This window comes from Catharus ustulatus, chromosome 38 (genome assembly GCF_009819885.2).
Source record: "Catharus ustulatus isolate bCatUst1 chromosome 38, bCatUst1.pri.v2, whole genome shotgun sequence".
Taxonomy (NCBI): Eukaryota; Metazoa; Chordata; class Aves; order Passeriformes; family Turdidae; genus Catharus; species Catharus ustulatus.
In genome coordinates this window covers 151,117-173,559 of record NC_046258.1, presented here as the reverse complement: position 1 = coordinate 173,559, position 22,443 = coordinate 151,117, and the positions used below count along the sequence as shown (strand labels likewise).

Genomic DNA, 22,443 nt, shown 5'->3' with positions numbered 1-22,443 from the left:
ACTTTTTGTAAATTTCGCTCAAATTTTTCGCGATTTTCGCCAAATTTTCGCAGATTTTCGTCAAAATTTCACCGATTTTCACCAAATTTTTTTTATAATTCTCCTAAATTTATAAATTTTTTATTTTTCAGGATCCCCTGGGTCCCCCCCGGGGTCTGGAGGTCCTGAGCACGACCCTGAACATTCTGTAAATAAATTATGCAGATTTATGCAAATTTATGCGGATTTCACATAAATTTTGTGTAAATTTCAAAAAATTTTGTCGGATTTTCACCAAATTTTTTTGGATTTTTTATTTTTGGGGAATTCCAGGATCTTTCCCAAACTCTTTCCACTTCCCAAAATAATTTTGAAATTTCTCAATTTTTCCCCCAAAATTTTCAACTTTTTGTAAATTTCGCTCAAATTTTTCGCGATTTTCGCGGATTTTCGTCAAAATTTCACCGATTTTCCCCAAATTTTTTTTATAATTCCCCTAAATTTTAAAATTTTATGTTTTTAGGATCCCCTGGGTCCCCCCCAGGGTCTGGAGGCCTTGAGCACGGCCCTGAACATTCAGTAAATAAATTATGCAAATTTATGCAAATTTTGCTGATTTCACGTAAATTTCGCGTAACTTTCACAAATTTTGCCAGATTTTCACCAAATTTTTTTGGATTTTTTATTTTTTGTGGAATTCCAGGAACTTTCCCAAATTCTTTCCACTTCCCAAAATAATTTTGAAATTTCTCAATTTTTTCCCCACAAAATTTCAAATTTTTGTAAATTTCGCTCAAATTTTTAGCGATTTTTGCCAAATTTTCGCGGATTTTCGCCAAACTTTCACCGATTTTCACCAAATTTTTTTTATAATTCCCCTAAATTTTAAAATTTTTTATTTTTTAGGATCCCCTGGGTCCCCCCCGGGGTCTGGAGGCCCTGAGGACGGCGCTGAATATTCTGGGGGAAAAATTATGCAAATTAATGCAAATTTATGCCGATTTAGAGTCAATTTCATGTAAATTTCACAAATTTTGTCAGATTTTCACCAAAGTTTTTTTGGAAATTTTTTTTATTCCCTTCCATGAACTTTCCCAAACTTTTCCACTTTTCAAAATATTTTTTAATTTTCTCTTTTTCTCCTCAAAAATTTTTGATTTTTTTGTCAAACTTCCCTCAAATTTTTCGCGATTTTCGCTAAATTTTCGCGGATTTTCGCCAAACTTTCACCGATTTTCCCCAAATTTTTTTTATAATTCTCTTAAATTTATAAAATTTTTATATTTTCAGGATCCCCTGGGTCCCCCCCAGGGTCTGGAGGCCCTGAGAACGGCCCTGAACATTCTGTAAATAAATTATGCAAATTTATGCAAATTTTTGCGGATTTCACATAAATTTTGCGTAAATTTCACAAATTTTGTCAGATTTTCACCAAATTTTTTTTGATTTTTTATTTTTTGGGGGAATTCCAGGAACTTTCCCAAACTCTTTCCACTTCCCAAAATTATTTTGAAATTTCTCAATTTTTTCCCCAAAAAATTCCTATTTTTTGTAAATTTCGCTCAAATTTTTCGCGATTTTCTCCAAATTTTCGCGGATTTTCATCAAAATTTCACCGATTTTCCCCAAATTTTTTTTATAATTCCCCTAAATTTATAAATTTTATGTTTTCCAGGATCCCCTGGGTCCCCCCCGGGGTCTGGAGGCCCTGAGGACGGCGCTGAACATTCTGGAAAAGTACGGCCGGAACCTGCTGAGCCCGCGGCCGCCGCGGCACTGGAGGGGGGTCAGGTTTGGGAACCCGGTGTTCAGGAGCACTGTGGGGGCCATCCAGGTCAGCATTTCACCAAAATCCACATTTTTCCACCCAAAAATAAATCCCAGAATTTTTCCTGATTTTTTTTTTAAAAAATTGGAGTTTTTTGGTCAAAAATTGAATTTTTTATGCTTAAAAATTGTGTTTTTTAATCATCAAATTGCACAAAAAAATGCAAAATTTTCATGGGAATCTCAGAATTTTATTGTTTTGCAAATTTGCATTTTTCAACCAAAAAAATTTTCATTTTTTCCCCAAAAATCCCCATGTTTTTATCAAAAATTCCAATTTTTTTAGAAAAAATCCTCAATTTTTCTCCAAAAAATTCTGGGTTTTTTTTCTTCAGAATATCTTTTTTTTCCCCAAAAATCCCAATTTTTCCCCCAAAAATCCCAATTTTTTAACCAAAAATTTTGATTTTTTTGAACCAGAAATCTCCATATTTTCCCCAAAAATCCTGGCTTTTTTTCCTTAAAAATTCTCTTTTTTTTCCCCTAAAAATCCCAATTTTTTTTACCAAAAATTCCAACTTTTTTGAACCAGAAATTTCCATTTTTTCCCCAAAAAATCCTTTTTTTCCTCCTCAAAATTCTCTTTTTTTCTCCTGAAAAATCCCCATTTTTTCTTCCAAAAATTCTCATTTTTTACCAAAAATCTGATTTTTTCCTCAAAAAAATCCTCTTTTATTTTTTCCCCAAAATCCTCATTTTTTTCCCCAAAAATCCAAATTTTTTCCCCCAAAAATCCAAATTTTTTACCCCAAATCCCCTTTTTTCCACCCAAAAAAATTCCCTTTTTTTAACCCAAAAATTTTATTTTTTTACCCAAAAATTTGTGATTTTCTACCAAAAAATTCCATTTTTTTAGCTCAAAAATTGGATTTTGACCCCATTTTTTCCCTCCCAGTCCATCCCAGTTTGATCCCATTCCCCTCCCAGTACAAACCAGTACAAACCAGTAACCCCAAACCCATTTTTAACCCTTTCTTCCCCATATTTCCCCCATTTTTAACCCTTTTTTTGCCATTTTTTCACCATTTTTCTTCCTCCCAGTCCCTCCCAGTCCCCTCCCAGTACAAACCAGTAACTCCCAGTTCCCCTTGACCCTCTCCCAGTACAAACCAGTACAAACCAGTAACCCCAAACCCATTTTTAACCCTTTATTCCGCATATTTTTCCCATTTTTAACCCTTTTTTCACCATTTTTTCCCATTTTTACCCCTCCCAGTCCCTCCCAGTCCCTCCCAGTCCCTCCCAGTTCATTCCCAGTACAAACCAGTACAAACCAGTAACCCCAGACCCATTTTTAACCCTTTATTCCCCATAATTTCCCCATTTTTAACCCTTTTTTCCCCATTTTTTCACCGTTTTTCCCCCAAATTTCCCCATTTTTGCCCTCCCAGTCCCTCCCAGTCCCCTCCCAGTTCCCTCCCAGTCCCTCCCAGTTCATTCCCAGTACAAACCAGTGCAAACCAGTAACCCCAAACCCATTTTTAACCCTTTATTCCCCACATTTCCCCCATTTTTAACCCTTTTTTCACCATTTTTTCACCATTTTTTCTCATTTTTGCTCCTCCCAGTTCCTCCCAGTCCCCTCCCAGTACAAACCAGTAACTCCCAGTTCCCCCTGACCCTCTCCCAGTACAAACCAGTACAAACCAGTAACCCCAGACCCATTTTTAACCCTTTATCTCCCACATTTCCCCCATTTTTAACCCTTTTTTCGCCATTTTTTCACCGTTTCTCCCCCAAATTTCCCCATTTTTGCCCTCCCAGTCCCCTCCCAGTACATCCCAGTTTGATCCCAGTCCCCTCCCAGTACAAACCAGTACAAACCAGTAACCCCAAACCCATTTTTAACCCTTTATTCCCCATAATTTCCCCATTTTTAACCCTTTTTTTGCCATTTTTTCCCCATTTTTCCTCCTCCTAGTCCCTCCCAGTCCCCTCCCAGTACAAACCAGTAACTCCCAGTTCTCCTTGACCCTGTCCCAGTACAAACCAGTACAAACCAGTAACCCCAAACCCATTTTTAACCCTTTCTTCCCCACATTTCCCCCATTTTTAACCCTTTTTTCGCCATTTTTTCACCGTTTTTCCCCCTTTTTCCTCCTCCCAGTCCCTCCCAGTCCCCTCCCAGTATAAACCAGTAACTCCCAGTTCCCCCTGACCCTCTCCCAGTACAAACCAGTAACCCCAAACCCATTTTTAACCCTTTATTCCCCACATTTCCCCCATTTTTAACCCTTTTTTCCCAATTTTTTCACCGTTTTCCCCCATTTTTTCACCTCCCAGTCCCTCCCAGTCCCTCCCAGTCCCCTCCCAGTACAAACCAGTAACTCCCAGTTCCCCCCCCAGGGCGGCAGGGCCGTGCTGAAGCTCCTGGGGTACACAGAGGAGTCGGGGGAGGGGCTGAGCTTCCCTCCCCCCCCCCAGGGACCCAACCCCCCCTTGGTGGCCTCGGTCACCGCCGACGTCCTGGTGCTCAGGGCCGAGCTGGACCTGCTGCAGGCCGTGAGTTTTGGACTGGTTTATACTGGTTTATACTGGGAGGGAACTGGGAGGGACTGGGAGCAAAAAAAATGGGGGAAAACGGTGAAAAAATGGTGAAAAAACGGTAAAAAATGGGGGAATTATGGGGAATAAAGGGTTAAAAATGGGTTTGGGGTTACTGGTTTGTACTGGTTTGTACTGGGATCAAACTGGGAGGGAACTGGGATCAAACTGGGATGAACTGGGAGTTACTGGGATGAGATTTGAGGGCACTGGGAGGGGATTAAAGGGTTAAAAATGGAGGAAAATGGCGTTTTGGGGTTACTGGTTTGTACTGGTTTGTACTGGTTTGTACTGGGAGAGGGTCAGGGGGAACTGGGAGTTACTGGTTTGTACTGGGAGGGGACTGGGATGGACTGGGATGGTCTGAACTGGTCCATACTGGTTCATACTGGTTTATAGTGGTCCATACTGGTTTATATTGGTTCATACTGGTCTATACTGGTTTATACTGGTCCATACTGGTTTGTACTGGTTTATACTGGTCCGTACTGGTTTATACTGGTTTATACTGGTCCATACTGGTCCATACTGGTGCTCTCCTCTCCACCCCCAGAACCAGCACCCGAACCCCCAGTTCTTCACCGACATCTTACTGGGAGAGGATAAGGTGAGACTGGTTTGTACTGGTTTGGACTGGTTTGGACTGGGAGGGGGTTTGGGGTTACTGGGAGGGGACTGAACTGGTCCATACTGGTTTATACTGGTGTGTACTGGTTCATACTGGTCCATACTGGTCCATACTGATCCATACTGGTCCATACTGGTCCATGCTGGTTCATACTGGTCCATACTGGTCCATACTGGTTTATACTGGTCCATACTGGTCCATACTGGTCCATACTGGTTTATACTGGTTCATACTGGTCCATACTGGTCCATACTGGTTTATACTGGTCCATACTGGTCCATACTGGTTTATACTGGTCCATACTGGTCCATACATGTCCATACTGGTCCATACTGGTTCATACCGGTCCATACTGGTCCATACTGGTCCATACTGGTTTATACTGGTCCATACTGGTTCATACTGGTCCATACTGGTCCATACTGATCCATACTGATCCATACTGGTTCATACTGGTCCATATTGGGCCATACTGGTCCATACTGGTTTATACTGGTCCATACTGGTCTCTCCCCAGTTGGTGTCGGACGCGCTGCCCCTGGAGCTCCTCCCGGCCGGTAGGGGGCGCCCTCACGGCGGGGGGGGGGAACAGGAAGTGAGGGGGGATTGTGGGAAATTTGAAGGGAATTCTGGGAAATTTTGGGGGAATTGTGGGAAATTTTGGGGAATTGTGGGAAATTTTGGGGGATTGTGGGAAATTTTTGGGAATTTTGGGGAATTATGGGAAATTTTTTGGCAATTTTTAATTTCAGAATTTTTTTAATTGTAAGGGAAATTCAGGGAGTTTTGGTGGAAAAATTGAAATTTTGGGTGAAAAAAAATCCAAATTTTGGTTGAAATTGAAATTTTGGGTGAAAAAAAAATCAGGATTTTGGTTAAAAATATCAGAATTTTGGGTAAAAAAATCAGGATTTTGGTTAAAAATGCTGAAAAAAATTGGGATTTTGGTTAAAAATATGGGAATTTTGTGTGAAAAATAGGGATTTTTATTTAAAAAATCAGAATTTTGAGTGAAAAAATCAGGATTTTGGTTAAAAGTGGTGAAAAAAAATCAGAATTTTGGTTGCCAACGTGGGAATTTTTGGGTGAAAAAATCAGGATTTTGGTTAAAAATGGTGAAAAAATCAGGATTTTGGTTAAAAATGTGGGAATTTTGTGTGAAAAAATTAGAATTTTTATTAAAAATATCAGAATTTTGAGTGGAAAAATCAGGATTTTGGTTAAAAATGGTAAAAAAATTGGGATTTTGGTTAAAAATGTGGGAATTTTTGGGTGAAAAAATTGGAATTTTTATTAAAAAATCAGAATTTTGAGTTAAAGAATTGGGATATTGGTTAAAAATGGTAAAAAAAATCAGGATTTTGGTTAAGAATATGGGAATTTTTGGGTGAAAAAATCAGGATTTTGGTTAAAAATGTGGGAATTTTGTGTGAAAAAATTCAAGTTTTTATTTAAAAAATCAGAATTTTGAGTGGAAAAAATCGGGATTTTGGTTAAAAATGTGGGAATTTTTGGGTGAAAAAAATCAGAATTTTTGTTAAAAATGTGGGAATTTTGTGGGAAAAAATGGAGTTTTTATTAAAAATGAGAATTTTGAGTAGAAAAATCAGGATTTTGGTTAAAAATGTGGGAATTTTGTGTGAAAAAGATAGGAATTTTTATTTAAAAAATCCGAATTTTGAGTGAAAAATTTGAGATTTTGGTTAAAAATACTGAAAAAAAATTGGGATTTTGGTTAAAAATGTGGGAATTTTTGGGTGAAAAAATCAGGATTTTGGTTAAAAATGTGGGAATTTTGTGTGAAAAAATAGGAATTATTGTTTAAAAAATCCGATTTTTGAGTGAAAAAATTGAGATTTTGGTTAAAAATGGTGAAAAAAAGTCAGGATTTTGATTAAAAATGCTGAAAAAATCAGAATTTTGGTTACCAACATGGGAATTTTTGGGTGAAAAAATCAAAATTTTGGGTAAAAAAATGGGAATTTTGTATGAAAAAATTGGGATTTTCATTTAAAAAAATCAGAATTTTGAGTGGAAAAATCAGGATTTTGGTTAAAAATGCTGAAAAAAATTGGGATTTTGGTTAAAAATGTGGGAATTTTTGGGTGAAAAAATTAGAATTTTTATTAAAAATATCAGAATTTTGAGTGAAAAAATTGAGATTTTGGTTAAAAATACTGAAAAAAAATTGGGATTTTGGTTAAAAACGTGGGAATTTTTGGGTGAAAAATAGGAATTTTTATTTAAAAAATCAGAATTTTGAGTGGAAAAATTTGAGATTTTGGTTAAAAATGCTGAAAAAAAAATCAGGATTTTAGTTAACAATATGGGAATTTTTGGGTGAAAAAATCAAAATTTTGGCTAAAAATGTGGGAATTTTGTGTGAAAAAATAGGAATTTTTATTTAAAAAATCAGAATTTTGAGTGGAAAAATCGGGATTTTGGTTAAAAATACTGAAAAAAAATCAGAATTTTAGTTAACAGCATGGGAATTTTTGGGTTAAAAAAATCAGGATTTTGGTTAAAAATGGTGAAAAAATCAGGATTTTGGTTAAAAATGTGGGAATTTTTGGGTGAAAAAATTGGAATTTTTATTAAAAAATCAGAATTTTGAGTTAGAGAATTGGGATTTTGGTTAAAAATGGTTAAAAAAAATCAGAATTTTGGTTACCAATATGGGAATTTTTGGGTGAAAAAATCAGCATTTTGGTTAAAAATGTGGTAATTTTGTGTGAAAAAGATAGGAATTTTTATTTAAAAAATCAGAATTTTGAGTGAAAAATTTGAGATTTTGGTTAAAAATACTGAAAAAAAATTGGGATTTTGGTTAAAAATGTGGGAATTTTTGGGTGAAAAAATCAGGATTTTGGTTAAAAATGTGGGAATTTTGTGTGAAAAATAGGAATTTTTATTTAAAAGATCAGAATTTTGAGTGAAAAATTTGAGATTTTGGTTAAAAATACTGAAAAAAAATCAGAATTTTGGTTACCAACATGGGAATTTTTGGGTGAAAAAATCAGGATTTTGGTAAAAAAATGGGAATTTTGTATGAAAAAATTGGAATTTTCATTTAAAAAATCAGAATTTTGAGTGAAAAAATTGGAATTTTAATTTAAAAAATCAGAATTTTGAGTGAAAAAATTGGAATTTTAATTTAAAAAATCAGAATTTTGAGTTAAAAGATCAGGATTTTGGTTTAAAATATTGAAAAAAATCAGAATTTTGGTTAAAAATATAGGAATTTCGGGTTAAAAAATCAGGATTTTGGTTGAAAATTTGAATTTTTTTTCAGGTGAGCCCGCCCCCCCCGGGGGTGGGGGAGGGGCGGGGCTGGGCCTGTCGCAGCTGCACCTTCCTGAACCCCTCCCCCAGCGTGCTGTGCCAGGTGTGCGAGCGCCCCCGCCTGGCCCGCAGGCCCACGGTGAGAATTTGGGGCAAAAAAAACCAAATTTGGGTAAAAAAAATAAAAATATAAAAAATAAAAAAAAAATCTTAAAAAAAACCCTAAAAAAAATTAACATTTGGGATGAAAAATGGGAATTTTTAGGGAAAAAAATCAGATTTTTTTTTAGTGAAAAAATTGAAATTTTTTGGGGAAAAATTGGAATTTTTAAGGGAAAAAATCAGATTTTTTATTGTTAAAAAAATTGGAATTTTGGGGGTAAAAAATGAGAATTTTTAAGGGAAAAAATCCGATTTTTTTGGTAGAAAATTTTAATTTTTTGGGAGAAAAATGGGAATTTTTAAGGGAAAAATCAGACTTTTTAAGAGAAAATTGAGGTTTTTTTGGGAAAATATGAGAATTTTAAAGGGAAAAAATGAGATATTTTAGGAGAGAATTGAAATTTTTCTGGGAAAAAATGGGCATTTTTAAGAGAAAACATCAGATTTTTTTTTAGGAGAAAATTTAAATTTTTGTAGAATAAATTGGAATTTTTAAGGGAAAATATTACAATTTTTAAGGAGAAAATTTAAATTTTTGTGGAAAAAATGAGAATTTTTACATGAAATAATGAGGTACTTTTAGGAAAAAATTGAATTTTTTTGTGGAAATGGGAATTTTAAAGGGAAAAAATCAGATATTTTTTGGAGAAAATTGAAATTTTTGGGGGGAAATGGGGTTTTGGAAAAAATTGGGGGTTTGAGAGGAAAACTGGAAATTTTGGAAAAAATTTGGAATTTTGAGAAGAAAATTTGGGGAAATTTGGAAATTTTCAGGGGAAAATTGGAATTTTTAAGGTTTTTTTGAATGAAAAAATGGGAATTTTTAGGGAAAAAAGGGAAATTTGGGGGAAAAAATGGGAATTTTTGGGGAAAATGGGGAATTTTGGGAAAGAAATTAGAAATTTTGGAAAAATTTCGGATTTTGAGAAGAAAATTTGGGGAAATTTGGGAATTTTAGGAGGAAAATTGGGATTTTTGGGGAGAAAAATATCAGATTTTTGGAATTAAAATATTGAAATTTTTTAGGAGGATAAATTGGAGATTTTGAGCAATAATTGGGAATTTTAGAGGGAAATAGGGAATTTTGGGAAGGAAACTGGGAATTTTGGTAAAAATTTGGAATTTGGAGAGGAAAATTTGGGGAAATTGGAAATTTTTCTGAGGAAAATTGGGATTTTTGGGGAGAAAAAAATCAGATTTTTGGGATGAAAAAGCAGGAATTTTTTCTGAGGAAAAATTGGAGATTCCAGGAAAAAAAATTGGGAATTTTGGGCAGAAAATTGATAATTTTTGGGAGGAAAAGTTGGGAATTTTGGAAAAAAATTTGAAATTTTAGTTTCTCGCTTCCATATTTGGGCGCAGCCCAGCCCCGCCCCCGGCCAGGTGTGGCCCTGCCCCCGCTGCACCTTCCTGAACCGAGGCCACGCCCCCTCCTGCGAGGTTTGCGGCCTGGACCACGCCCCCGCCGCTCCTGGGTCCGATGACGTCACTTCCGGGTCTGGAGACGTCACTTCCTGTCCTGGTGATATCACTTCCTGTCCTAGTAACATTACTTCCGGTCCTGGATCAACCGTTACCACCTCAGAAGTGACCACGCCCACTCCTGCTGCTGTTGTCGCCACTTCCTGTTCTGGCCACGCCCCTTCCGGAAGTGCAACAACCACTTCCTGTTTGGGCCAGACTTCCGGAGCTGCCACAACCACTTCCTGCTTGAACAAGGCCTCTTCCGGAAGTGCCGCAACCACTTCCTGTTTGGACAAAACCACTTCCGGAAGTGCCTCAACCACTTCCTGTTTGGACAAAACCATTTCCGGAAGTGCCGCAACCATTTCCTGTTTGGACAAAACCACTTCCGGAAGTGCCGCAACCACTTCCTGTTTGGACAAGGCCTCTTCCGGAAGTGCATCAACCGCTTCTGGTTCCGGCCCCGCCCCTTCCCAGGATGCTTTGCGGCAGCGGAAGCTGTTCGAGGACGGGCGCCGCCTGGTGGCCCTCGTGAGGGTGAGGGGGAAATTTTGGGGCAAATTTGGGAAAAAATTTTGGGGAATTTCAGAAATTGAGAAGTAGGAGGGAGAGATTTTGGGAAATTTTTGTTAATTTGGGGATTTTGGTGGAAATTTTTGGCAAATTTGTGGAAAATTTTGGAATTTTGGGCAAGTTTGAGGATTTTTTAAAAATTCGGGGGATTTTGGGAATTTTTTTGAGGAAATTTTGGTGGATTTTGAAATTTTTGTGGAAATTTTGGTGGATTTTATAAATTTCGTACAAATTATTTTGGATTTTTATTTGTTTTTGTGGGAATTTCGCTGGATTTTCAGAATTTTGTTTGAATTTTGATAAATTTATGGGATTTTTATAAAAACTACCAGAATTTTATGGGGTTTCTTGAAGGATTTGGAGATTTTTGTGCAAATTTTGTGAATTTTGTGCAGTTTTTGAAATATTTGGGGTTTTTTGCTAAAACTTTCTGTGAATTTTGGGATTTTTCAGATTTTTTTTGGTGCATTTTGAGTTTAGTCCCAAAATTTGACAATTTAAAAAAAAATTTTGTTCATTCCCATCAAAATTCCAGAATTTACCACCAAGAGCTCCAAAAATTTTTGTAAAATTTGTGATTTTTCACCCAAAATTCTGAAATTTAAATTCCCGAATTCTCACAGAATTTCAAATTTTAAAAATTTAAAATTTTTGCCCAAATTTTTTGTTTTTTGGTAAATTTTTTTCCCATCATTCCACTCCAGGCTGCTGAAGCTCAAGGCCTCCCCCCGGAATCGCTCGGCCCCGCCCCCTTCTCCGAAATTCCGGAATTTTCCGCCGTCCCGGAAGTTCCCGGCCACGCCCCCGACATGGCCGCCCAAATCCGGCGCTTCCGGAGACGCCTCGGGGGGGTCCTCGAGGCCCTGCTGGAGGCGGAGCCTTCCCCGGACGGGGGCGGGGCCTCCCTGGGGCCGTTCTCATTGGACGAAGCCGCCTGGGCGTGGCTGGAGGGGGAGGGGCGGCTCGACCGCGCCCGCTGCGCTCTGATTGGCCGGCGGAAGAAACAGGTGAGGAAGGGGCGGGGCTTGAAGGTTTGGGTCCAAGATGGCGGGAATTTGGGTTCAAAATGGCGGAATTTTGGCACAAAATGGTGGAAATTTGGGTCCAAAATGGCGGAAATTTGATTCCAAAATGGCAGAAATGTGGAGCCAGGGCTTTAAGGTTTGGGTTCAAAATGGTGGAAATTTAGGTTAAAAATGGTGGAAATTAGGGTTCAAAATGGTGGAACATGGGCACAAAATGGTGGAATGTTGGGGGCAGGGATTCAGATTTGGGGGCGTGGCTTCAGATTTTGGGGGTGTGGCTTGCTATTTGTGTTCAAAATGGCAGAAATTTGGGTTCAAGATGGCCGAAATTTGGATCCAAAATGGCGGAAATGTAGGCGGGGCTTCAAATTTGGGGGTGGAGCTTTAAAGTTCAGATTCAAAATGGTGGAAATGGGGGTGGGGCTTTAAGAGTTTGATTCAAAATGGCCGAAATCTGGTTCCAAAATGGCGGAAATTTGGTTCCAAAATGGCGGAAATCTGGCTCCAAAATGGCGGAAATCTGCGTTCAACATGGCAGAAATGGGGGCGGGGCTTCAAATTTGGGGGTGGAGCTTTAAGGTTTGGATTCAAAATGGTGGAAATCTGGTTCCAAAATGGCGGAAATTAGGCACAAAATGGCGGCAATGTGGGGGCGGGGCTTCAGATTTGGGGGCGGGGCTTACCGTTTGGGTTCAAAATGGCGGCAATTTGGGGATTTTTACTGGTTTTAACTGGTTTAAACTGGTACAAACTGGTCTGTACTGGTCCATACTGGTCCATACTGGTCCATACTGGTCCGTACTGGTCCATACTGGTCCATACTGGTCCATACTGGTCCATACTGGTCCGTACTGGTCCATACTGGTCCATACTGGTCCATACTGGTCCATACTGGTCCATACTGGTTCATACTGGTCCATACTGGTCCCAGCTGCGCCTCCTGACCTCCCTGGGTTTCCCGGAAGCCGAAGCTGCGGCGGCGCTGGGGCGGCACCGGGGCGGCCACTGGGGGGCGCTGAGGGAGCTGCAGCAGCGCAGGCTCCGCCCCTTCCGCTTACGTCACTTCCGGGGGGCGGAGCCTGGCCTGGACTTCGACCGGGACGACCTGCAGGTGAACTGGGGGATACTGGTTTGTACTGGGATGGACTGGGAGGGAACTGGGAGGGACTGGGATGGAACTGGGAGGGAACTGGGATGGACTGGGAGGGGATTTGGGGTTACTGGTTTATACTGGTTTATACTGGTTTGGGTTTTTTCCTTACTGGTTTCATACTGGGAGTTACTGGTTTGAACTGGGAGGGGACTGGGAGTGAACTGGGATGAACTGGGAGGGAACTGGGAGGGAACTGGGATGAACTGGGAGGGGTTTGGGGGTTACTGGTCCATACTGGTTTCTCATTTTTCTTACTGGTTTCACGTTTTTTGTTACTGGTTTATACTGGTTTGTACTGGTTTGGGGTCTGGGCTTACTGGTTTGAACTGGGATGAACTGGGATGAACTGGGATGAACTGGGATGAACTGGGATGAACTGGGATGGACTTCAGAGTCATTAGGAGTCGATTTGGGCTTACTGGTCCATACTGGTTTCTCATTTTTCCTTACTGGTTTCACATTTTTTCTTACTGGTTTGGTTTTTTCTCTTACTGGTTTATACTGGTTTGGGGTCTGGGCTTACTGGTTTGAACTGGGATGAACTGGGATGAACTGGGATGACCTGGGATAGTATTTAGGCTTACTGGGACTTACTGGTTTCTCATTTTTCCTTACTGGTTTCTTATTCTTCCTTACTGGTTTTGCCTTTTTTTTTACTGGTTTATACTGGTTTGGGGTCTGGGCTTACTGGTTTAAACTGGGATGAACTGGGATGAACTGGGATGAACTGGGATGGGCTTTAGGCTCACTGGGAGTGGATTTAGGCTTACTGGGAGTTACTGGTTTGCTGTTTTTTGTTACTGGTTTGACGTTTTTTGTTACTGGTTTGGTTGTTTCTCTTACTGGTTTATACTGGTTTATACTGGTTTGGGGTCTGGGCTTACTGGTTTGAACTGGGATGAACTGGGATTAGCTGGGATGGGCTTTAGGCTCACTGGGAGTGGATTTAGGCTTACTGGGAGTTACTGGTTTGCTGTTTTTTGTTACTGGTTTGATGTTTTTTGTTACTGGTTTCACGTTTTTTCTTACTGGTTTATACTGGTTTTGGGTCTGGGCTTACTGGTTTGAACTGGGATGAACTGGGATGAACTGGGAGTGGGTCTGGGTTAACTGGGATGGGATTTAGGCTTACTGGGAGTTACTGGTTTGCTGTTTTTCCTTACTGGTTTCACATTTTTTGTTACCGGTTTGGCGTTTTTTTGTTACTGGTCCATACTGGTCCATACTGGTTTATACTGGTTTATACTGGTTTGGGGTCTGGGCTTACTGGTTTGAACTGGGATGAACTGGGATGAGCTGGGATGGGATTTAGGCTTACTGGGAGTGGATTTAGGCTTACTGGGAGTTACTGGTTTGCTTTTTTTTGTTACTGGTTTGATGTTTTCTGTTACTGGTTTCACGGTTTTTTTTACTGGTTTGTACTGGTTTGGGGTCTGGGCTTACTGGTTTGAACTGGGATGAACTGGGATGAGCTGGGAGTGGGTCTGGGTTAACTGGGATGGGATTTAGGCTGACTGGGGCTTACTGGTTTGCTGTTTTTTGTTACTGGTTTGACATTTTTTGTTACTGGTTTCACGTTTTTTTGTTACTGGTCCATACTGGTCCATACTGGTTTATACTGGTTTATACTGGTTTGGGGTCTGGGCTTACTGGTTTGAACTGGGATGAACTGGGATGAACTGGGATGGGATTTAGGCTCACTGGGAGTTACTGGTTTGCTGTTTTTCCTTACTGGTTTGACGTTTTTTGTTACTGGTTTGGTTTTTTCTCTTACTGGTTTATACTGGTTTATACTGGTTTGGGGTCTGGGGTTACTGGTTTGAACTGGGATGAACTGGGATGAACTGGGATGGGCTTTAGGCTCACTGGGAGTGGATTTAGGCTTACTGGGAGTTACTGGTTTGCTGTTTTCTGTTACTGGTTTGATATTTTTCCTTACTGGTTTCGCGTTTTTTTCTTACTGGTTTATACTGGTCCATACTGGTTTATACTGGTTCATACTGGTGTCCCCCCCCAGGCCCTGGTCCGTCAGATCCTGGCCACCCTCCCCGTGGCCAGCTGGGGCCGGGCCCTGCTGGTGGCCACGCTGGGCCGGGAGCTGGGACTGGGAACCCTTACTGGTCCCAGTAAGGAATCGTTACTGGGAGAACTGGTGGAGGCCGTGGGGGCGTGTCCGGACAGGGCCGCCCTCAGGAGGAGGCTCAGGGCAGAGTGTGAGGTGTGCGGCTGGGGGCTGCCCCGGCAACTGGTGAGTACTGGTTTGTACTGGTTTGTACTGGGAGCAAACTGGGATTAAACTGGGATGGACTGGGAGGGACTGGGAGGGACTGGGAGGGACTGGGAGGGGATTTGGGGCACTGGGAGGGGATTAAAGGGTTAAAAATGAAGGGAAATGGGGGAAAATGGGGATTTGGGGTTACTGGTTTGTACTGGTTTATACTGGGAGGGAACTGGGATTAAACTGGGATGGACTGGGATGAACTGGGAGGGGATTTGGAGGGACTGGGAGGGGATTAAAGGGTTAAAAATGGAGGGAAATGGGGGAAATGGTGATTTGGGGTTACTGGTTTGTACTGGTTTATACTGGGAGGGAACTGGTTTGTACTGGTTTATATTGGTTTATACTGGTTTATACTGGTTTATACTGGGAGGGGACTGGGATCAAACTGGGATGAGCTGGGATGGATTGGGATCAAACTGGGAGGGCAATAAAGGGTTAAAAATGGAGGGAAAATGGGGATTTGGTGTTACTGGTTTGTACTGGTTTGTACTGGGAGGGAACTGGGATCAAACTGGGATGGACTGGGAGGGACTGGGAGGGACTGGGAGTTACTGGTTTATACTGGTTTGGTGTTTAATGATTCGTGTTAGCAGCGTTATTGGTTCATACTGGTTTATACTGGTTCATACTGGTCCATACTGGTTCCTACTGGTGTGTACTGTGTGAGGTTACTGGGATGAACTGGTTTATACTGGTTTATACTGGTTTATACTGGTTTATACTGGTTTAACCCTTCAATGGCTGCAATTCCCTCCGCGACCACCGGGGGGCAGCGGAACTCCAACTGGGAGCAAACCAGTTCCTTACTGGTTTATACTGGTTTATACTGGTTTATACTGGTGTGGGGTTACTGGAGGCTTACTGGGAGGGGATTTGGGGTTACTGGGATGAACTGGGATGAACTGGTTTATACTGGTTTGGGGTTTTAATGGTTGCAATTCTATTAGCGGTGTTATTGGTTTATACTGGTTTATACTGGTTTGTACTGGTTTGTACTGGTCTATACTGGTTTATACTGGTTCATACTGGTGTGTACTGGTCTGTACTGGTTTATACTGGTCCAAACTGGTCTGAAACAACAAAATTTTGTTCTAAAAAACATGTATTTTGTACTTTTTAGTGGTTTATATGGGTTTATACTGGTTCATACTGGTTTATACTGGTCTATACTGGTCCATACTGGTTTATACTGGTCCATACTGGTTTATACTGGTTTATACTGGTGCAGATGCAGTATTTACCGGGGTGTTCCTGCCCTTTATGCCCCGATTGTTTCCGGCTCCATTTCACGGTCGGGCTCCGCGAACGCGGCGTCGGCGCCATATTGGTTTATACTGGTCTATACTGGTTTATACTGGTCCATACTGGTCCATACTGGTTTATACTGGTTTATACTGGTGCAGATGCAGTATTTACCTGGCTGTTCCTGCCCTTTATGCCCCGATTGTTTCCGGCTCCATTTCACGGTCGGGCTCCGCGAACGCGGCGTCGGCGCCATATTGGTTCATACTGGTCTATACTGGTTTATACTGGTTTATACTGGTCCATACTGGTTTATACTGGTTTATACTGGTGCAGATGCAGTATCTCCCTGGCTGTTCCTGCCCTTTATGCCCCGATTGTTTCCGGCTCCATTTCACGGTCGGGCTCCGCGAACGCGGCGTCGGCGCCATATTGGTCCATACTGGTTTATACCGGTCTATACTGGTTTATACTGGTCCATACTGGTTTATACTGGTTTATACTGGTTTATACTGGTTTATACTGGTGCAGATGCAGTATTTACCTGGCTGTTCCTGCCCTCTTTGCCCTGAATGTTTCCGGCTCCATTTCACCGTCGGGCTCCGCGAACGCGGCGTCGGCGCCATATTGGTTCATACTGGTCTATACTGGTTTATACTGGTCCATACTGGTCCATACTGGTTTATACTGGTTTATACTGGTACAGATGCAGTATTTACCTGGCTGTTCCTGCCCTCTCTGCCCCGAATGTTTCCGGCTCCATTTCACCGTCGGGCTCCGCGAACGCGGCGTCGGCGCCCTGGGCTGCCCCAGCTGCGGCCGCCCCGACCTCAGGGACGAGGCCCAGCGCCTCTGGTACTGGTCCACGCTGGAGCCACAGGTAACTGGGGATACTGGTTTGTACTGGTTTGTACTGGGAGGCGAAAAAACGGGGAGAAAAGGTGAAAAAATGGCGAAAAAATGGGGAAAAATGGCGGAAATATGGCGGAAATATGGCGGAAAATGGGGGAAAATGGGGGATTGGGGTTACTGGTTTGTACTGGTTTGTACTGGTTTGTACTGGGAGGGGACTGGGATGGACTGGGAGGGAACTGGGAGGGAACTGGGAGGTGAAAAAATGGTGAAAATTGGGTGAAAAATGGTGAAAAAATGAGGGAAAAATGGGAAAAAATGGGGGAAATGGGGATTTGGGGTTACTGGTTTGTACTGGTTTGTACTGGTTTGTACTGGAAGGGGACTGGGATCATACTGGGATGAACTGGGAGGGAACTGGGAGGGACTGGGAGGGGAAAAAATGGTGAAAATTGGTGAAAAAATGGGGAAAAAATGGGGAAAATTCGAGAAAATGGGGATTTAACTTACTGGTTTATACTGGTTTATACTGGTTTGTACTGGTTTATACTGGGAGGGGACTGGGATCAAACTGGGATGAACTGGGAGTTCCTGGGATGAGATTTGGGGGCACTGGGAGGGGTTTAAAGGGTTAAAAATGGGAGGAAAAACGGGGATTTGGTGTTAGTGGTTTATACTGGTTTATACTGGTTTATACTGGTTTATACTGGTTTATACTGGGAGCTCTTTAGAATCCATTTTCCCTTACTGGTTTATACTGGTTTGGCTTTTTTCCCCCTACTGGGAGCCATTACTGCTCCATACTGGTTTATACTGGCCCATACTGGTCCATACTGGTCTATACTGGTCCATACTGGTTTATACTGGTTCATACTGGTTTATACTGGTTTATACTGGGACAGCTGCGGCGCTGCCTGGACCCCGACACCTTTGGCCTCGTGACCCGGAAGTTGACGGAGCTGGAGCTGCTCAGGGACCCCCAGTTCCTGTGGTGCCCCCATGTACTGGTTTATACTGGTTTATACTGGTTTATACTGGTTTATACTGGTTTATACTGGTTTATACTGGGAGGGGGCTGAGGGGGCGCTGGCTGTTACTGGTTTATACTGGTTTGTACTGGTTTATACTGGTTTGTTTATCTTACTGATCCTTACTGGTTTGAACTGGTCCATACTGGGATCCTCCCAGTCCCTCCCAGTTCAAACCAGTCCAAACCAGTCCAAACCAGTCCAAACCAGTCGAAACCAGTCCAAACCAGTACAAACCAGTAACTCCCAGTTTGTCCCAGTGCTCCTTCGGGTTCATCTTCGAGGCCGAGCGGGGCCCGGCCCAGTGTCCCCAGTGCCACCAGCGCTGCTGCCCCCGCTGCCAGCTCCCGGTACTGCTCCATACTGCTTTATACTGGTTTATACTGGTTTATACTGGTTTGGGCGTTTTCTTACTGGTTTCGGGGTTTTTCTTACTGGTTTGGACTGGGAATGGACTGGGAGGGATTTGAGGGTACTGGGAGGGGATTAAAGGGTTAAAAATGGGGATTTGGGGTAACTGGTTTATACTGGTTTGGGTTTTTTTTAACTGGTTTTTACTGGTTTGGGGGTTTTTCTTACTGGTTTGTACTGGTTTGTACTGGTTTGGGGTTTTTTCCTTACTGGTTTTTACTGGGAGGGACTGGGAATGAACTGGGATTTTTTTGGGATTTTTATTTTATTTTTTGGGAATTTTTTGGGATTTTTTTTATTTTTTGGGGAATTTTTGGGGGAATTTTTTTGGGATTTTTTTGGGGAAATTTTGATTTTTTGGGAATTTTTTTTGGGATGATTTTGGGATTTTTTTGGTATTTTCTTGGGATGTTTTTGGAAAATTTTTTTTAGAATTTTTTGCAAATTTTGGGGATTTTTTTTGAATTTTTTAAAATTTTTTTTTGAATTTTTTGGAATTTTTGGGGATTTTTTGGTCAATTTCCGGTAAATTTTGATAAATTTCTGATTAATTTTTTATCAATTTCTGGTTAATTTTTGGTCAATTTCTGATCAAATTTTTATCAATTTCTGATTAATTTTTTATCAATTTCTGGTGAATTTTTGTCAATTTCCGGTGAATTTTTGTCAATTTCCGGTGAATTTTTTCCCCCTTTTTTTGCAATTTTGGGCCCAAATTTTGAGATTTTGGGCTCGAATTTTTTTGAGGATTTTTATGAATTTTTGGGAATTTTTAAAAATTTTTTTGGATTTTTTTGGGAATTTCTTTGTATGGTTTTGTCAATTTCTGGTGAATTTTTGGTCGATTTCTGGTGAAATTTTGGTCAATTTCTGGTGAATTTTTTATCAATTTCTGATGAAATTTTCATCAATTTCTGATCAAATTTTGATCAATTTCTGATGAAATTTTTATCAATTTCTGATTAATTTTTTATCAATTTCTGATGAATTTTTGATCAATTTCTGATGAATTTTTTGGTCAATTTCTGGGCAATTTCTGGTGAATTTTTGATCAATTTCTGGTGAATTTTTTGGTCAATTTCTGGGCAATTTCTGGTGAATTTTTGATCAATTTCTGGTGAATTTTTTGTCAATTTCCGATGAATTTTTTCCCCGTTTTTTGCCATTTTGGGGCCAAATTTTGAGATTTTGGCCTGGAATTTTTTACAGAAAATCGCGAATTTTTGTGACTTTTTTGTGTCGATTTTGTCAATGTCTGAATGAACATTTTTAACCCTTTCCTGCCCAGTGGGAGCCGAGCCACGCCGCGCTGTCCTGCGCCGATTTCGGGGCGCGGCTCCGAGCGCGGGAACAGGGCGGGAACGGCGGCAACGGACTGGGGGAGCTCCTGGGGGACACTGGGATTGGTAATTAGTGAATTATTAATTAATTATTAACTGATAATTAATGATTAATGACACTGGGGAGCTGCTGGGGGACACTGGGATCGGTAATTAATGATTAATTAGTAATTAATAACTGATAATTATTGATTAATGACATTGGGGGAACTGCTGGGGGACACTGGCATCGGTAATTAATGATTAATTAGTAATTATTAATTAATTATTAGTGATTAATAGTGATGGGGGAGCTCCTGGGGGACACTGGCATCGGTAATTAATGAGTTATTAATTAATTAATAACTGGTAATTAATGATTAATGACGCTGGGGGAGCTCCTGGGGGACACTGGGATCAGTAATTTATTAATTAATAATTAATTAATAACTGATAATTAATGATTAGTGGTACTGGGGAGCTGCTGGGGGACACTGACATCGGTAATTAGTGATTAATTAATATTTATTAATTATTAATAGTGATTGATAGCGATGGGGGAGCTCCTGGGGGACACTGGGATCAGTAATTAGTGATTAATTAGTAATTAATAACTGATAATTAATGATTAATGACACTGGGGGAGCTGCTGGGGGACACTGGGATCGGTAATTAATAATTAATTATTAATTATTAATTATTAATTATTAATTAATAATTAATAATCATGTTTAATAATGATGGAGCTGCTGGGGGACACTGGGATTGGTAATTAGTGATTAATTAGTAATTAATAACTGATAAGGGAAAAAAAAAACGGGAAAAAAAAGGGAAAAAATGTGGGAAAAATGTGCGAAAAATGGAAAAAAAATGGAAAAAAAATGGAAAAAAATCAGAAAAAAGTGGGAAAAAAATTTTTTAAAAAATGGAAAAAAAAGGAAAAATAACAGAAAAAAATGGGTAAAAAATGGATTAAAAATTCATAATTAAAAATGGGGAAGAATCTGGGGAAAAAAAAGGAGAAAAAATTTGAAAAATGGGGAAAAATATGGAAGAAAAATGGAAAAAAAATTGTGAAAAAAATGGGGAAAAAATGTTAAAAAAAAATTTGGATAAAGAGGAAAAAATAAAAGAAAAAAGAAAAAAAAATTGGGGAAAAATTTAAAATAATGTGGAAAAAATAAAAGGGAAAAAATGGGGGAAAAAATGTGAAAAAAAATGGGAAAAAACCAGAAAAAAATGGGAAACAAAATGGAAAAAAAATGGAAAAAAAATGGGAAAAAAATGGAAAAAAAATGGAAAAAAATGGGAAAAAAATTTGAAAAAAACAGGAAAAAAGTCAGAAAAAAATGGGTAAAAAATGGATAAAAAATTCAAAATAAAAATATTGAAATTTTTTTTATTTTTGGGTGAAAATTTGAGTTAAAATTGGAATTTTTGTGTCCCCAGAGTGCCCCCAGTGCGGGCTCTGCTTCGCCCTGGCCCGGGGGGGGTGTTTGCATTTCCAGTGCTCCCAGTGCCAGCACCAGTTCTGCTCGGGCTGCAGGGCCCAGTTCCACCGGCCTGGGGTGAGAAACCAAACTGGGATATACTGGTTTGTACTGGGAGGGGAAAAAAATGGGGAAAAAATGAAAAAAAATGGGGAAAAAATGGGGAAAAAATGGCAAAAAATGGGTTAAAAATGGGGAATAAAGGGTTAAAAATGGGAACTAAAGGGTTAAAATGGGTTTGGGGTTACTGGTTTGTACTGGTTTGTACTGGGAGGGGACTGGGATGGACTGGGAGGGACTGGGAGGGGAAAAAATGAAAAAAAATGGGGAAAAAATGGGAAAAAATGGTGAAAAAATGGCAAAAAAAGGGTTAAAAATGGGGAAATAAAGGGTTAAAAATGGGTTTGGGGTTACTGGTTTGTACTGGTTTGTACTGGGAGAGAACTGGGATGAACTGGGAGGGACTGGGAGGGGAAAAAATGAAAAAAATTGGTGAAAAAACGGTGAAAAAAGGTTAAAAAATGGGAAAAAAATGGGGAAAAATGGCGGTTACTGGTTTGTACTGGTTTGTACTGGTTTGTACTGGTTTGTACTGGTTTGTACTGGGAAGGGATTTTCTGATTTCCCCCCCCAGAGCTGCCCCTCCCCCCAGTGCCCCCTGAGGGGGTCCCTGCACGGTCACCACCCCCGGGATTGTCTCTTCTACCTCAGGGACTGGGCCCCAGCCCGGCTCCAGCAGCTCCTCAGGGTCAGTGGGCAAACTGGTTTGTACTGGTTTATACTGGTTTATACTGGTTTATACTGGGAGGCGAAAAAATGGGGAAAAACGGTGAAAAAATGGTGAAAAAACGGGGAAAAAAGGGTTAAAAATGGCGGAAATATGGCAGAGAAAGGGTTAAAAATGGGTTTGGCGTTACTGGTTTGTACTGGTTTGTACTGGTTTGTACTGGTTTGTACTGGGAGGGGACTGGGATCAAACTGGGAGGGACTGGGAGGGGATTTTGGGGCTCTGAAAGGATCAAAAATGGAGAAAAATTCAGAATTTGGGGCTTACTGGTTTGTACTGGTTTATACTGGTTCATACTGGTCCATACTGGTTTATACTGGTTTGTACTGGTCCATACTGGTTTATACTGGTCCATACTGGTCCATACTGGTCCATACTGGTCCATACTGGTCCATA

The 22,443-nt window shown here is 40.4% G+C and overlaps 1 protein-coding gene across 1 annotated transcript in view; it reads left to right on the top strand.

The window, feature by feature from the left end:
- The window catches only part of RNF31 (ring finger protein 31), a 32,042-nt gene that overhangs the window by 3,208 nt on the left and 6,391 nt on the right, over positions 1 to 22,443 (top strand). The window contains 17 exon segments of the mRNA XM_033084397.1: positions 1,655 to 1,813; positions 4,153 to 4,308; positions 4,904 to 4,957; positions 5,496 to 5,535; positions 8,271 to 8,304; positions 8,306 to 8,399; positions 9,785 to 10,423; positions 11,164 to 11,466; positions 12,416 to 12,595; positions 14,655 to 14,885; positions 16,692 to 16,889; positions 16,891 to 17,040; positions 17,915 to 18,013; positions 18,301 to 18,390; positions 19,740 to 19,857; positions 21,220 to 21,338; positions 21,895 to 22,008. Coding sequence (XP_032940288.1) covers positions 1,655 to 1,813; positions 4,153 to 4,308; positions 4,904 to 4,957; positions 5,496 to 5,535; positions 8,271 to 8,304; positions 8,306 to 8,399; positions 9,785 to 10,423; positions 11,164 to 11,466; positions 12,416 to 12,595; positions 14,655 to 14,885; positions 16,692 to 16,889; positions 16,891 to 17,040; positions 17,915 to 18,013; positions 18,301 to 18,390; positions 19,740 to 19,857; positions 21,220 to 21,338; positions 21,895 to 22,008 — 2,778 coding nt within the window.